The sequence below is a fragment of the Petromyzon marinus genome, unplaced genomic scaffold, assembly GCF_048934315.1.
Source record: "Petromyzon marinus isolate PM22_M1 ecotype Great Lakes invasive population unplaced genomic scaffold, UKy_Petmar_22M1.pri1.0 PM_Scaffold_36, whole genome shotgun sequence".
NCBI classification, from domain to species: Eukaryota; Metazoa; Chordata; class Hyperoartia; order Petromyzontiformes; family Petromyzontidae; genus Petromyzon; species Petromyzon marinus.
The window spans coordinates 741,179-758,317 of record NW_027423346.1 but is presented as its reverse complement, the minus strand read 5'-3'; the positions used below and the strand labels follow the sequence as shown (position 1 = coordinate 758,317).

Here is a 17,139-nt window from a genome sequence, read left to right as displayed (position 1 = left end):
CACTGCACCATAGACTCAACACTGCCACCCATAGACTCAGCACTGCACCATAGACTCAGCACTGCACCATAGACTCAGCACTGCACCATAGACTCAACACTGCACCATAGACTCAACACTGCACCATAGACTCAGCACTGCACCATAGACTCAACACTGCCCATAGACTCAACACTGCACCATAGACTCAACACTGCACCATAGACTCAGCACTGCACCATAGACTCAGCACTGCACCATAGACTCAGCAATGCCCATAGACTCAGCACTGCACCATAGACTCAACACTACCCATAGACTCAACACTGCACCATAGACTCAACACTGCCCATAGACTCAGCACTGCCCATAGACTCAACACTGTACCATAGACTCAACACTGCCCCATAGACTCAACACTGCACCATAGACTCAACACTGCACCATAGACTCAACACTGCACCATAGACTCAACACTGCACCATAGACTCAACACTGCACCATAGACTCAACACTGCACCATAGACTCAACACTGCACCATAGACTCAACACTGCACCATAGACTCAACACTGCACCATAGACTCAACACTGCACCATAGACTCAGCACTGTACCATAGACTCAGCACTGCACCATAGACTCAGCACTGCACCATAGACTCAGCACTGCCCCATAGACTCAACACTGTACCATAGACTCAACACTGCACCATAGACTCAACACTGCACCATAGACTCAGCACTGCACCATAGACTCAGCACTGCACCATAGACTCAACACTGCACCATAGACTCAACACTGCACCATAGACTCAACACTGCACCATAGACTCAACACTGCACCATAGACTCAGCACTGCACCATAGACTCAACACTGCACCATAGACTCAACACTGCACCATAGACTCAACACTGCACCATAGACTCAACACTGCACCATAGACTCAACACTGCACCATAGACTCAACACTGCACCATAGACTCAACACTGCACCATAGACTCAACACTACCCATAGACTCAACACTGCACCATAGACTCAACACTGCACCATAGACTCAGCACTGCACCATAGACTCAGCACTGCACCATAGACTCAACACTGCACCATAGACTCAACACTGCACCATAGACTCAACACTGTACCATAGACTCAGCACTGCACCATAGACTCAACACTGCCACCCATAGACTCAACACTGCACCATAGACTCAACACTGCACCATAGACTCAACACTGCCCATAGACTCAGCACTGCACCATAGACTCAACACTGCCACCCATAGACTCAGCACTGCACCATAGACTCAGCACTGCACCATAGACTCAGCACTGCACCATAGACTCAACACTGCACCATAGACTCAACACTGCACCATAGACTCAGCACTGCACCATAGACTCAACACTGCCCATAGACTCAACACTGCACCATAGACTCAACACTGCACCATAGACTCAGCACTGCACCATAGACTCAGCACTGCACCATAGACTCAGCAATGCCCATAGACTCAGCACTGCACCATAGACTCAACACTACCCATAGACTCAACACTGCACCATAGACTCAACACTGCCCATAGACTCAGCACTGCCCATAGACTCAACACTGCACCATAGACTCAACACTGCCCCATAGACTCAACACTGCACCATAGACTCAACACTGCACCATAGACTCAACACTGCCCATAGACTCAACACTCCACCATAGACTCAACACTCCACCATAGACTCAACACTGCACCATAGACTCAACACTGCACCATAGACTCAACACTGCACCATAGACTCAACACTGCACCATAGACTCAACACTGCACCATAGACTCAACACTGCCCATAGACTCAACACTCCACCATAGACTCAACACTCCACCATAGACTCAACACTGCACCATAGACTCAACACTGCCCATAGACTCAACACTGCACCATAGACTCAACACTGCACCATAGACTCAACACTGCACCATAGACTCAACACTGCACCATAGACTCAACACTGCACCATAGACAACACTCCCTCATAGACTCAACACTGCACCATAGACTCAACACTGCACCATAGACTCAACACTGCCCATAGACTCAATACTGCACCATAGACTCAACACTGCACCATAGACTCAACACTGCACCATAGACTCAGCACTGCACCATAGACTCAACACTGCCACCATAGACTCAACACTGCACCATAGACTCAACACTGCACCATAGACTCAACACTGCACCATAGACTCAACACTGCACCATAGACTCAGCACTGCACCATAGACTCAGCACTGCACCATAGACTCAGCCCTGCACCATAGACTCAGCCCTGCACCATAGACTCAGCACTGCACCATAGACTCAACACTGCACCATAGACTCAGCACTGCACCATAGACTCAGCACTGCCACCCATAGACTCAGCACTGCACCATAGACTCAGCACTGCACCATAGACTCAGCACTGCACCATAGACTCAGCACTGCACCATAGACTCAACACTGCACCATAGACTCAGCACTGCACCATAGACTCAACACTGCACCATAGACTCAACACTGCACCATAGACTCAGCACTGCACCATAGACTCAACACTGCACCATAGACTCAACACTGCACCATAGCATCATCACCATCACCAGTAGCAGCACATTAGTTGTGCAGGAGTGAGGAAGAGTGGTGAGTGAGTGGTGAGTGAGTGGTGAGTGAGTGGTGAGTGAGTGGTGAGTGGGTGGGTGAGTGGGTGGGTGAGTGAGTGGTGAGTGAGTCAGTGAGTGGGTGGGTGAGTGAGTCAGTGAGTGGGTGGGTGAGTGAGTGGTGAGTGAGTGGTGAGTGGTGAGTGAGTGGTGAGTGAGTGAGTGGGTGAGTGAGTGGTGAGTGGGTGAGCGATTGGTGAGTGGGTGAGTGAGTGGTGAGTTAGTGGTGAGTGGGTGGGTGAGTGGGTGGGTGAGTGAGTGGTGAGTGAGTGGTGAGTGAGTGAGTGGTGAGTGATGAGTCAGTGAGTGGGTGGGTGAGTGAGTGGTGAGTGATGAGTCAGTGAGTGGGTGGGTGAGTGAGTGGTGAGTGAGTGGGTGAGTGAGTGAGTGAGTGGTGAGTGAGTGGTGAGTGAGTGGTGAGTGAGTGGTGGGTGAGTGGCGAGTGAGTGAGTGGTGAGTGAGTGAGTCAGTGAGTGGGTGGGTGAGTGAGTCAGTGAGTGGTGAGTGAGTGGTGACTGAGTGAGTGGTGAGTGGGTGGGTGAGTGAGTGGTGAGTGAGTGGCGAGTGAGTGAGTGGTGAGTGAGTGGGTGGGTGAGTTAGTGGTGAGTGAGTCAGTGAGTGGGTGGGTGAGTGATTGAGTCAGTGAGTGGTGAGTGAGTGGTGAGTGACTGAGTGGTGAGCGAGTGGTGAGTGAGTGGTGAGTGATGAGTCAGTGAGTGGGTGGGTGAGTGAGTGGTGAGTGAGTCAGTGAGTGGGTGGGTGAGTGAGTCAGTGAGTGGGTGGGTGAGTGAGTCAGTGAGTGGTGAGTGAGTGGTGAGTGGTGACTGAGTGAGTGGTGAGTGAGTGGTGAGCGAGTGGTGAGTAAATGGTGAGTGAGTGAGTGGTGAGTGAGTGGTGAGTGAGTGAGTGGTGAGTGGTGGGTGAGTGGGTGGTGAGTGAGTGATGAGTGGTGAGTGAGCGAGTGGTGAGCGAGTGGTGAGTGAGTGGTGAGTGAGTGGTGAGTGGGTGGTGAGTGAGTGGTGAGTGGTGAGTGAGTGAGTGGTGAGTGAGTGGTGAGTGAGTGGTGAGTGGGTGATGAGTGAGTGGTGAGTGAGTGAGTGAGTGGTGAGTGAGTGGTGAGTGAGTGGTGAGTGAGTGGTGAGTGAGCGGTGAGTGGGTGGTGAGTGAGTGGTGAGTGAGTGATGAGTGAGTGGTGAGTGAGTGGTGAGTGAGTGGTGAGTGAGTGGTGAGTGAGTGGTGAGTGGTTGGTGAGGAGTGAGTGAGTGGTTTACCCTCAGCAAGATCGTGGAATCTGAAACAGAAAACAGATTATTATTATTACACAACAACAACCGCCATTCGCCACTAAGTGGCGGTGACGTCACCACGACGCTTGTGCCAGGCTATGTGCACCTTGAGGCCACGTGAAGTGTCGATCGCCCGCTGGCAGGAGGTCACGGGGCAGACCCAGCAGGTGCCACGGGTCGACTGACTGAGATCACTGAGACGACTGAGATGACTGAGATGACTGAGATGAGTGGCTGATGCACCACCTGTGCCCCCCTGCTGTGCCAGGCTAGGTGCACCAGGAGGTCACGGGGCAGACCCAGCAGGTGCCATGGGTAGACTGAGATGACTGAGATGACTGACTGAGATGACTGACTGAGATGACTGAGATGACTGAGATGACTGGCTGATGCACCACCTGTGCCCCCCTGCTGTGCCAGGCTAGGTGCACCAGGAGGTCACGGGGCAGACCCAGCAGGTGCCACGGGTCGACTGACTGAGATGACTGAGATTACTGAGATCACTGACTGAGATGACTGACTGAGATGACTGAGATGACTGGCTGATGCACCACCTGTGCCCCCTGCTGCGCCAACCTGCTGTGCTTTAGCCACCCGGCGCTCCGCTCGTTGTTGTGAGCGTTGTGGTTATTGCAGACACGATGCCCTTGAATTAAAGGTGTCAGTTTTCGTGCCAGTTAAAAAAGGGTTAAAACCTATTCCTATATCTTGTTACTGGCTAAGGAGGTCTCATAATGTAAATGGCTCACCCCAAGCACCTCAATAACTCTGATAGTGCGCTGCTGTTTTTGAGTTGTACGCCTTTTGGCAGTGTATATTATTATCAGAGTTGTCTTTTATTATTATCAATATTATTATCAATATTATTATCAGAGTTGTCTTTTATTATTATCAATATTATTATCAATATTATTATCAGAGTTGTATTTTATTATTATCAATATTATTATCAATATTATTATCAGAGTAGTCTTTTTGTTTGCATATTGATATTGATAATATTGATAATAATATTATTATCAGAGTTGTCTCTTTTGTTTGCATTTTTGACTGCTTGTGTTGTGGTTATTGCAGACACGATGCCTTGAATAAAGGTGTCAGTTGTTTGTGCCAGTTAAAAGTGTAAAACCTATTCCTATATCTTGTTACTGGCAAAGGAGGTCTCAAAATGTAAATGGCTCAATCCCGAGCACCTCAATAACTCTGATAGTGGCGCTGTTTTTGAGTTGTGTGACGCCTTTTGGCATCTTCTGGTCCAACACCAGCGGAGAGACTAAAGGGCTCTAAGAAAAGCCGTCTCTGGTGTGGACCAATCAAATTCAAGGACAGTGCCAATATCATTATTATTATCAGAGTTGTCTTTTATTATTATCAATATTATTATTAGAGTTGTTTTTTATTATTATCAATATTATTATCAGAGTAGTCTTTTATTATTATCAATATTATTATCAATATTATTATTAGAGTTGTCTCTTATTATTATCAATATTATTATCAGAGTTGTCTTTTATTATTATCAATATTATTATCAGAGTTGTCTTTTATTATTATCAATATTATTATCAATATTATTATCAGGGTTGTCTTTTATTATTATCAATATTATTATCAGGGTTGTCTTTTATTATTATCAATATTATCATCAATATTATTATCAGAGTTGTCTCTTATTATTATCAATATTATTATCAATATTATTATTAGAGTTGTCTTTTATTATTATCAATATTATTATCAATATTATTATCAGAGTTGTCTCTTATTATTATCAATATTATTATCAATATTATTATTAGAGTTGTCTTTTATTATTATCAATATTATTATCAATATTATCATCAGAGTTGTCTTTTATTATTATCAATATTATTATCAGAGTTGTCTCTTATTATTATCAATATTATTATCAATATTATTATTAGAGTTGTCTTTTATTATTATCAATATTATTATCAATATTATTATCAGAGTTGTCTTTTATTATTATCAATATTATTATCAATATTATTATCAGAGTTGTCTTTTTTATTATCAATATTATTATCAATATTATTATCAGAGTTGTCTTTTATTATTATCAATATTATTATCAGAGTTGTCTTTTATTATTATCAATATTATTATCAGAGTTGTCTTTTATTATTATCAATATTATTATCAATATTATTATTAGAGTTGTCTTTTATTATTATCAATATTATTATCAATATTATTATCAGAGTTGTCTTTTATTATTATCAATATTATTATCAGAGTTGTCTTTTATTATTATCAATATTATTATCAATATTATTATCAGAGTTGTCTTTTATTGTTATCAATATTATTATCAATATTATTATTAGAGTTGTATTTTATTATTATCAATATTATTATCAGAGTTGTCTTTTATTATTATCAATATTATCATCAGAGTTGTCTTTTATTATTATCAATATTATTATCAGAGTAGTCTTTTATTATTATCAATATTATTATCAATATTATTATCAGAGCTGTCTTTTTCTGTGTGCATTTTTGACTGCTTGTGTTGTGGCTATTGCAGACACGATGCCCCTTTTGAATGAAAGGCGTCAGATATTTTTTGGTGTGCCAGTTTTAAACCAAAAAGAACAAGGGGTTAAAACCTATCCCTCACTGTGTGTGTGTGTTATTCTCATTGCAAGCTGGCGATGACTTTACAGAAAGAGCAAGGCAACACCAAAGTGTCGATGAAGAATTAAAACCCAAGATGATGTTGCTGCTGTTGGTGGTGGTTCTTTCGGTGAAGTCGAGTTCAAGGGAAACAATTGAAATTTGAAGCAATGACGTGATGTATATATATGTGTGTGAAAAACAATTTTTAAAAAAACATACGTATTGTTTTTCGTGTGTTTTTTATTATTTTATTGTTTCACTTCTACGTGGGCTTTATAATGTTTTAATTTTATAATTTTATTATTTCCCTTCCACGTGACTATGTTAACATTTTATTATTTTATTATTTCCCTTCTACGTGACTTAGTATGTTTTAATTTTATTATTTTATTGTTTCCCTTCTACGTGACTTAGTATGTTTTAATTTTATTATTTTAATGTTTCCCTTCTACGTGTACTTTATAAAGTTTTAATGTTATTATTTTAATGTTTCCCTTCTACGTGTAACTTTATAAAGTTTTAATTTTATTATTTTATTGTTTCCCTTCTACATGGACTTTATAAAGTTTTAATTTTATTATTTGATTGTTTCCCTTCTACGTGGACTTTATAAAGTTTTAATTTTATCATTTTATTGTTTCCCTTCTACGTGGACTTTATAAAGTTTAAATTTTATTATTTTATTGTTTCCCTTCTACGTGTAACTTTATAAAGTTTTAATTTTATTATTTTATTGTTTCCCTTCTACGTGGACTTTATAAAGTTTTAATTTTATTATTTTATTGTTTCCCTTCTACGTGTACTTTATAAAGTTTTAATTTTATTATTTTATTGTTTCCCTTCTACGTGGACTTTATAAAGTTTTAATTTTATTATTTTAATGTTTCCCTTCTACGTGGACTTTATAATGTTTTAATTTTATTATTTTATTGTTTCCCTTCTACGTGGACTTTATAAAGTTTCAATTTTATTATTTTATTGTTTCCCTTCTACATGACTTAAGTTTTATTTTCTTATTATTTTATTATTTCCCTTCTACGAGACTTTATGTTTTAATTTTTATTATTTCCCTTCTACACGACTTCATAATGTTTAATTTTTATTATTTTATTGTTTCCCTTCTACGTGTACTTTACCGAAAGAACCAAGAATATGTTCATAGAGTCCAAGGATTTTTAGGTCGTTTTTTGCTGCGGGCGTTTTGTGTTGCTGTTGAAACGGTGAGCGAGCGAGCGGTTGAGTGAGTCAGGGGGTGAGTGAGTGAGTGGGTGAGCGAGCGAGCGAGCGAGCGGGTGAGTCAGGGGGTGAGTGAGTGGGTGGGTGAGTGAGTGGGTGAGTGGGAGGGTGAGCGAGCGAGCGGGTGAGTCAGGGGGTGAGTGAGTGAGTGGGTGAGTGAGTGATTGGGTGAGTGAGTGGGTGAGTGAGTGAGTCAGTGGGTGGGTGACTCACTTGCGAGTGAGTGGGTGAGTAGGTGAGTGAGTGGGTGAGTGAGTGGGTGAGTGAGTGAGTGGGTGAGTGAGTGGGTGAGTGAGTGGGTGAGTGAGTGAGTGAGTGGGTGAGTCAGTGAGTGGGTGAGTGAGTGGGTGAGTGAGTGGGTGAATGAGTGAGTCAGTGAGTGGGTGGGTGAGTGGGTGAGTGAGTGGGTGAGTGGGTGAGTGAGTCAGTGAGTGAGTGAGTGGGTGAGTCAGTGGGTGAGTGAGTGGGTGGGTGAGTGATTGAGTCGGTGGGTGAGTGAGTGGGTGAGTGAGTGAGTGAGTGGGTGAGTGAGTGGGTGAGTGAGTGGGTGAGTGAGTGGGTGAGTGAGTGGGTGAGTGAGTGGGTGAGTGAGTGGGTGAGTGAGTGGGTGAGTGAGTGAGTGGGTGGGTGACTCACTTGCGAGTGAGTGGGTGAGTGGGTGAGTGAGTGGGTGAGTGAGTGGGTGAGTGGGTGAGTGAGTGGGTGAGTGAGTAAGTGAGTGAGTGGGTGAGTGAGTGAGTGAGTGGGTGAGTGAGTGGGTGAGTGAGTGGGTGGGTGAGTGAGTGAGTGAGTGGGTGAGTGGGTGAGTGAGTGGGTGAGTGAGTGGGTGGGTGAGTGAGTCAGTGGGTGAGTGAGTCAGTGGGTGAGTGAGTCAGTGGGTGACTCACTTGCGAGTGAGTCAGTGGGTGGGTGACTCACTTGCGAGTGAGTGAGTGAGTGGGTGGGTGAGTCAGTGAGTGAGTCAGTGGGTGAGTGGGTGAGTGAGTGAGTGAGTGGGTGAGTGAGTGGGTGAGTGAGTGGGTGGGTGAGTCAGTGAGTGAGTGGGTGAGTGAGTGAGTGGGTGAGTGAGTGGGTGAGTGAGTGGGTGAGTGAGTGAGTGGGTGGGTGACTCACTTGCGAGTGAGTGAATGGGTGAGTGAGTGGGTGAGTGGGTGAGTGAGTGGGTGAGTGAGTAAGTGAGTGAGTGGGTGAGTGAGTGGGTGGGTGAGTGAGTGGGTGAGTGAGTCAGTGGGTGACTCACTTGCGAGTGAGTCAGTGGGTGGGTGACTCACTTGCGAGTGAGTGAGTGGGTGGGTGACTCACTTGCGAGTGAGTGAGTGAGTGGGTGGGTGAGTCAGTGAGTGAGTCAGTGGGTGAGTGGGTGGGTGGGTGGGTGACTCAGTTGCGAGTGAGTGACTGAGTGAGTGGGTGGGTGAGTCAGTGGGTGAGTGAGTGAGTGGGTGAGTCAGTGGGTGGGTGGGTGAGTGAGTGAGTGAGTGGGTGAGTGAGTGGGTGAGTGAGTGGGTGGGTGAGTCAGTGAGTGAGTCAGTGGGTGAGTGAGTCAGTGGGTGACTCACTTGCGAGTGAGTGGGTGAGTGGGTGGGTGAGTGAGTTAGTGAGTGAGTGGGTGAGTCAGTGGGTGAGTGAGTGGGTGGGTGACTCACTTGCGAGTGAGTGAGTGGGTGGGTGACTCACTTGCGAGTGAGTGAGTGGGTGGGTGACTCACTTGCGAGTGAGTGGGTGAGTGAGTGGGTGGGTGAGTGAGTGGGTGGGTGACTCACTTGCGAGTGAGTCTGTACAGCTGCTTGCGGTTCAGGGCCCGGACGTTCGCTTGCCGTGCCGCCTGGAATAGCGCTGTACCCAGAGCACTGTAGTCAAACTGCATCGCCACGGTAACCAACACAGTAACCACGGTAACCAACACGGTAACCACGGTGACCACCACGGTAACCACGACAACACTGCCATCCATAGACTCAACACTGCACCATAGACTCAACACTGCACCATAGACTCAACACTGCACCATAGACTCAGCACTGCACCATAGACTCAACACTGCACCATAGACTCAGCACTGCACCATAGACTCAACACTGCACCATAGACTCAACACTGCCACCCATAAACTCAACACTGCACCATAGACTCAACACTGCACCATAGACTCAGCACTGCACCATAGACTCAACAATGCCCATAGACTCAGCACTGCACCATAGACTCAACACTGCCACCTATAGACTCAACACTGCACCATAGACTCAACACTGCACCATAGACTCAGCACTGCCACCCATAGACTCAACACTGCCACCTATAGACTCAACACTGCCCATAGACTCAACACTGCCACCATAGACTCAACACTGCACCATAGACTCAACACTGCACCATAGACTCAGCACTGCACCATAGACTCAACACTGCACCATAGACTCAGCACTGCACCATAGACTCAACACTACACCATAGACTCAACACTGCCACCTATAGACTCAACACTGCACCATAGACTCAGCACTGCACCATAGACTCAGCACTGCACCATAGACTCAACACTGCACCATAGACTCAGCACTGCACCATAGACTCAACACTGCCACCTATAGACTCAACACTGCACCATAGACTCAGCACTGCACCATAGACTCAACACTACACCATAGACTCAACACTGCCACCTATAGACTCAACACTGCACCATAGACTCAGCACTGCACCATAGACTCAGCACTGCACCATAGACTCAACACTGCACCATAGACTCAGCACTGCACCATAGACTCAGCACTGCACCATAGACTCAACACTGCACCATAGACTCAACACTGCACCATAGACTCAACACTGCACCATAGACTCAACACTGCCCATAGACTCAACACTGCACCATAGACTCAACACTGCACCATAGACTCAACACTGCACCATAGACTCAACACTGCCCATAGACTCAACACTGCACCATAGACTCAACACTGCACCATAGACTCAACACTGCACGATAGACTCAACACTGCCCATAGACTCAACACTGCACCATAGACTCAACACTGCCCATAGACTCAACACTGCACCATAGACTCAACACTGCACCATAGACTCACCACTGCACCATAGACTCAGCACTGCACCATAGACTCAACACTGCACCATAGACTCAACACTGCACCATAGACTCAACACTGCACCATAGACTCAACACTGCCCATAGACTCAACACTGCACCATAGACTCAACACTGCACCATAGACTCAACACTGCACCATAGACTCAACACTGCCCATAGACTCAACACTGCACCATAGACTCAACACTGCACCATAGACTCAGCACTGCACCATAGACTCAACACTGCACCATAGACTCACCACTGCCACCCATAGACTCAACACTGTACCATAGACTCAACACTGCACCATAGACTCAACACTGCACCATAGACTCAACACTGCACCATAGACTCAACACTGCACCATAGACTCAACACTGCACCATAGACTCAACACTACCCATAGACTCAACACAACCCATAGACTCAACACTGCCCATAGACTCAACACTGCACCATAGACTCAGCACTGCACCATAGACTCAACACTGCACCACAGACTCAACACTGCACCATAGACTCAACACTGCCACCCATAGACTCAACACTGCCCATAGACTCAACACTGCACCATAGACTCAGCACTGCACCATAGACTCAACACTGCCCATAGACTCAACACTGCACCATAGACTCAACACTGCCCATAGACTCAACACTGCACCATAGACTCAACACTGCACCATAGACTCAACACTGCCACCAATAGACTCAACACTGCCCATAGACTCAACACTGCACCATAGACTCAACACTGCACCATAGACTCAACACTGCACCATAGACTCAGCACTGCACCATAGACTCAACACTGCCCCTAGACTCAGCACTGCACCATAGACTCAACACTGCACCATAGACTCAACACTGCACCATAGACTCAGCACTGTACCATAGACTCAACACTGCACCATAGACTCAGCACTGCCCATAGACCCAACACTGCACCATAGACTCAACACTGCACCATAGACTCAGCACTGCCCATAGACCCAACACTGCACCATAGACTCAACACTGCACCATAGACTCAACACTGCACCATAGACTCAACACTGCACCATAGACTCAACACTGCACCATAGACTCAACACTGCACCATAGACTCATCAGCAGTGGATGAACGTCACCTGTAGAAATGGTCCCTTCATGTCATCGTCATCAGCATCATCATCATCAGCAGCGCCATCTGTAACAAACATTTCATGAGCAGAGTTCTCTCTCACCCCGTGTCTCTCTCTCTCTCTCCCGTGTCTCTCTCCCCGTGTCTCTCTCTCTCCCCGTGTCTCTCTCTCCCCGTGTCTCTCTCTCCCCGTGTCTCTCTCTCCCCGTGTCTCTCTCTCCCCGTGTCTCTCTCACTCCGTGTCTCTCTCTCCCCGTGTCTCTCTCTCCCCGTGTCTCTCTCACTCCGTGTCTCTCTCTCCCCGTGTCTCTCTCTCCCCGTGTCTCTCTCTCCCCGTGTCTCTCTCACTCCGTGTCTCTCTCTCCCCGTGTCTCTCTCACTCCGTGTCTCTCTCTCCCCGTGTCTCTCTCTCCCCGTGTCTCTCTCTCCCCGTGTCTCTCTCACCCCGTGTCTCTCTCACTCCGTGTCTCTCTCTCCCCGTGTCTCTCCCCGTGTCTCTCTCTCCCTGTGTCTCTCTCTCCCTGTGTCTCTCTCCCCGTGTCTCTCTCTCCGTGTCTCTCTCCCCGTGTCTCTCTCCCCGTGTCTCTCTCTCCGTGTCTCTCTCCCCGTGTCTCTCTCCCCGTGTCTCTCTCTCCCCGTGTCTCTCTCACCCCGTGTCTCTCTCTCCCCGTGTCTCTCTCCCCGTGTCTCTCTCTCCCTGTGTCTCTCTCTCCCCGTGTCTCTCCCCGTGTCTCTCACCCCGTGTCTCTCTCTCCCCGTGTCTCTCCCCGTGTCTCTCACCCCGTGTCTCTCTCTCCGTGTCTCTCTCCCCGTGTCTCTCTCCCCGTGTCTCTCACCCCGTGTCTCTCTCTCCCCGTGTCTCTCTCCCCGTGTCTCTCTCACCCCGTGTCTCTCTCTCCCCGTGTCTCTCTCCCCGTGTCTCTCTCTCCCCGTGTCTCTCTCTCCCCGTGTCTCTCTCCCCGTGTCTCTCTCTCCCCGTGTCTCTCTCCCCGTGTCTCACCGCTCGTCTCTCTGAGGATCTCCGAGATGGCGAATGGGGATTGGTCGATGATCTCCTGGAAGACTGAGCGCACAATCACCTTGAGGAGCGTCACCCTAAAACAACCACAACAACCATCAACAACAACAATCAACAACAACCACAACAACAACCACAACCACAACCACAACATCAACAACAACAACCACAACAACAACCACAACATCAACAACAACAACCATCAACATCAACAACCACAACAACCACAACAACAACCACAACAACAACAACCACAGCAACAACCATCAACAACAACAACCATCAACAACAACCACAACAACATCAACAACCACAACAACATCAACAACCACAACAACATCAACAACCACAACAACATCAACAACCACAACAACAACCATCAACAACCAGAACAACAACCACAACAACATCAACAACCACAACAACCACAACAACAACCACAACAACCACAACAACAACAACATCAACAACAACCACAACAACAACCACAACAACAACAACCACAACAACAACAACCACAACAACAACAACCATCAAGAACCACAACAACAACCACAACAACAACAACAACAACCACAACAACAACAACAACCACAACAACATCAACAACAACAACCACAACAACCATCAACAACAACAATAACAACAACCACAACATCAACAACAACAACCACAACAACCATCAACAACAACAACCACAACAACAACCACAACAACATCAACAAGACCAATTAGTCATCACCGTGTCTCTCTCTCTCCCCGTGTCTCTCTCTCCCTCTCCCCGTGTCTCTCTCTCTCTCTCCCCGTGTCTCTCCCCGTGTCTCTCTCTCCCCGTGTCTCTCCCCGTGTCTCTCTCTCCCCGTGTCTCTCTCTCTCCCTCTCCCCCTGTCTCCCCTCTCTCCCCGTGTCTCTCTCTCCCCGTGTCTCTCCCTGTGTCTCCCTCCCCCCGTGTCTCTCTCCCCCCGTGTCTCTCTCTCTCCCTGTGTCTCTCTCTCTCCCCGTGTCTCTCTCCCCCCGTGTCTCTCTCTCTCTCCCCGCGTCTCTCTCTCACCCCGTCTCTCCCTCTCCCCGTGTCTCTCTCCCCGTGTCTCTCTCCCCTCCCTCTCCCCCTCTCTCCCTTTCCTCGTGTCTCTCCCCGTGTCTCTCCCCGTGTCTCTCTCTCCCCGTGTCTCTCTCTCTCCCTCTCCCCGTGTCTCCCCTCTCCCCGTGTCTCTCCCCCCGTGTCTCTCCCCCCGTGTCTCTCTCTCTCTCTCCCCGTGTCTCTCTCCCCGTGTCTCTCTCTCCCCGTGTCCCTCTCCCCGTGTCTCTCTCTCTCTCTCCCCGTGTCTCTCTCCCCGTGTCTCTCTCTCCCCGTGTCCCTCTCCCCGTGTCTCTCTCCCCGTGTCTCTCCCTCTCCCCGTGTCTCTCTCCCCGTGTCTCCCTCTCCCCGTGTCTCTCTCCCCGTGTCTCTCTCTCCCCGTGTCCCTCTCCCCGTGTCTCTCTCTCTCTCTCCCCGTGTCTCTCTCCGCGTGTCTCTCTCTCCCCGTGTCCCTCTCCCCGTGTCTCTCTCCCCGTGTCTCTCTCCCCGTGTCTCTCTCTCCCCGTGTCTCTCTCCCCGTGTCTCTCTCTCTCCCCGTGTCTCTCTCTCCCCGTGTTTCTCCCCCTCCCCGTGTCTCTCTCTCCCCGTGTCTCTCTCTCCCCGTGTCTCTCTCTCTCTCTCCCCGTGTCTCTCTCTCTCCCCGTGTCTCTCTCCCCGTGTCTCTCTCCCCTTTCTCCCCGTGTCGCTCTCTCTCCCCGTGTCTGTCTCTCTCCCTCTCCCCGTGTCTCTCCCCGTCCCCGTGTCTCTCTCTCTCCCCGTGTCTCTCTCTCTCCCCGTGTCTCTCTCCCCGTGTCTCTCTCTCCCCGTGTCTCTCTCTCCCCGTGTCTCTCCCCGTGTCTCTCCCTCTCCCCGTGTCTCTCCCCGTGTCTCTCCCCCCGTGTCTCACTCCCCGTGTCTCTCTCCCCGTGTCTCTCTCTCTCCCCGTGTATCTCTCTACCCGTGTCTCTATCCCCGTGTCTCTCTCCCCGTGTCTCTCTCTCTCTCCCTCCCCCCGTGTCTCTCTCCCCGTGTCTCTCCCCGTGTCTCTCTCCCCGTGTCTCTCCCTCTCCCCGTGTCTCTCCCCGTGTCTCTCCCCCTCTCCCCGTGTCTCTCCCCGTGTCTCTCTCCCCGTGTCTCTCTCCCCGTGTCTCTCTCTCCCCCCGTGTCTCCCTCTCCCCCTCCCCGTGTCTCACTCCCCGTGTCTCTCCCTCCCCCCGTGTCTCTCTCTCTCTCCCCTCCCTCTCCCGTGTCTCTCCCCGTGTCTCTCTCCCCGTGTCTCTCTCCCTCTCCCCGTGTCTCCCCCTGTGTCTCTCTCCCCGTGTCTCTCTCTCTCCCTCTCCCCGTGTCTCTCTCCCCGTGTCTCTCTCCCCGTGTCTCTCTCTCTCCCCGTGTCTCTCTCTCTCCCCGTGTCTCTCCCTCCCCGTGTCTCTCCCCGTGTCTCTCTCTCTCCCCGTGTCTCTCTCTCCCCGTGTCTCTCTCCCCGTGTCTCTCTCCCCTCCCTCTCCCCGTGTCTCTCCCCGTGTCTCTCTCCCCGTGTCTCTCTCCCTCTCCCCGTGTCTCTCTCTCTCCCTCTCCCCGTGTCTCTCTCCCCGTGTCTCTCTCTCTCACTCTCCGTGTCTCTCTCTCTCCCCGTGTCTCTCCCGTGTCTCTCCCCGTGTCTCCCCCCGTGTCTCACTCTGAGGTGGAGGCAGCCGACGTGATGAACGGCCTCAGGAGCCTCTGGCACTGCTGCGGTGAGAGCTCGGCCGCCCCAACCCGTGTCTCTCTCCCCGTGTCTCTCTCTCCCCGTGTCCCTCTCCCCGTGTCTCTCTCTCCCCGTGTCTCTCCCCGTGTCTCACTCTGAGGTGGAGGCAGCCGACGTGATGAACGGCCTCAGGAGCCTCTGGCACTGCTGCGGTGAGAGCTCGGCCGCCCCAACCCGTGTCTCTCTCCGTGTCTCTCTCTCCCCGTGTCTCTCTCTCCCCGTGTCTCTCTCTCTCCCCGTGTCTCTCTCTCTCCCCGTGTCTCTCTCTCCCCGTGTCTCTCTCTCTCCCCGTGTCTCTCTCTCTCCCCGTGTCTCTCTCTCCCTGTGTCTCTCTCTCTCCCCGTGTCTCTCTCTCCCCGTCTCTCTCTCCCCGTGTCTCTCTCTCTCTCCCCGTGTCTGTCTGTCTCCCCGTGTCTCTCTCTCCCCGTGTCTCTCTCCCCGTGTCTCTCTCTCCCCCCGTGTCTCTCTCCCCGTGTCTCTCCCCGTGTCTCTCCCCGTGTCTCTCCCTGTGTCTCTCCCCGTGTCTCTCTCTCTCTGACTCTCCCCGTGTCTCTCCCCGTGTCTCTCCCTGTGTCTCTCCCCGTGTCTCTCTCTCTCTGACTCTCCCCGTGTCTCTCCCTGTGTCTCTCCCCGTGTCTCTCTCTCTCTCTCTCCCCGTGTCTCCCCGTGTCTCACTCTGAGGTGGAGGCGGCCGACGTGATGAACGGCCTCAGGAGCCTCGTGTCTCTTCCCCCGTGTCTCTCCCCGTCTCTCCCTGTGTCTCTCTCCCCGTGTCTCTCCCCCCGTGTCTCTCTCTCCCCGTGTCTCTCTCTCCCCGTGTCTCTCCCCGTGTCTCTCTCCCCCTCCCCGTGACTCACTCTGAGGTGGAGGCAGCCGACGTGATGAACGGCCTCAGGAGCCTCTGGCACTGCTGCGGTGAGAGCTCGGCCGCCCCAACCCGTGTCTCTCTCTCCCGTGTCTCTCCCCGTGTCTCTCCCCCCTCCCCCCGTGTCTCTCCCCGTGTCTCTCCCCCCTCTCCCCGTGTCTCTCCCCGTGTCTCTCCCCGTGTCTCTCTCTCCCCGTGTCTCTCCCCGTGTCTCTCCCCGTGTCTCTCTCTCCCCGTGTCTCTCCCCGTGTCTCTCCCCGTGACTCACTCTGAGGTGGAGGCGGCCGACGTGATGAACGGCCTCAGGAGCCTCTGGCACTGCTGCGGTGAGAGCTCGGCCGCCCCAACCCGTGTCTCTCTCTCCCGTGTCTCTCCCCGTGTCTCTCCCCCCTCCCCC

General features: G+C 49.8%; 1 protein-coding gene across 1 annotated transcript in view; it reads right to left on the bottom strand.

The window, feature by feature from the left end:
* The window catches only part of LOC142923250 (uncharacterized), a 21,971-nt gene extending 4,874 nt beyond the window's left edge, over nucleotides 1-17,097 (bottom strand). The window contains exons 1-5 of the mRNA XM_076064247.1: nucleotides 17,011-17,097; nucleotides 13,059-13,153; nucleotides 12,066-12,124; nucleotides 9,602-9,699; nucleotides 3,951-3,970 (exon numbers count right to left, since the gene is read on the bottom strand). Of these exons, the coding sequence (XP_075920362.1) occupies nucleotides 3,951-3,970; nucleotides 9,602-9,699; nucleotides 12,066-12,086 (139 nt within the window). The 5' untranslated portion in view covers nucleotides 12,087-12,124; nucleotides 13,059-13,153; nucleotides 17,011-17,097. The remainder of the gene's footprint in view (nucleotides 1-3,950; nucleotides 3,971-9,601; nucleotides 9,700-12,065; nucleotides 12,125-13,058; nucleotides 13,154-17,010) is intronic.
* Nucleotides 17,098-17,139: the final 42 nt, after the last annotated feature.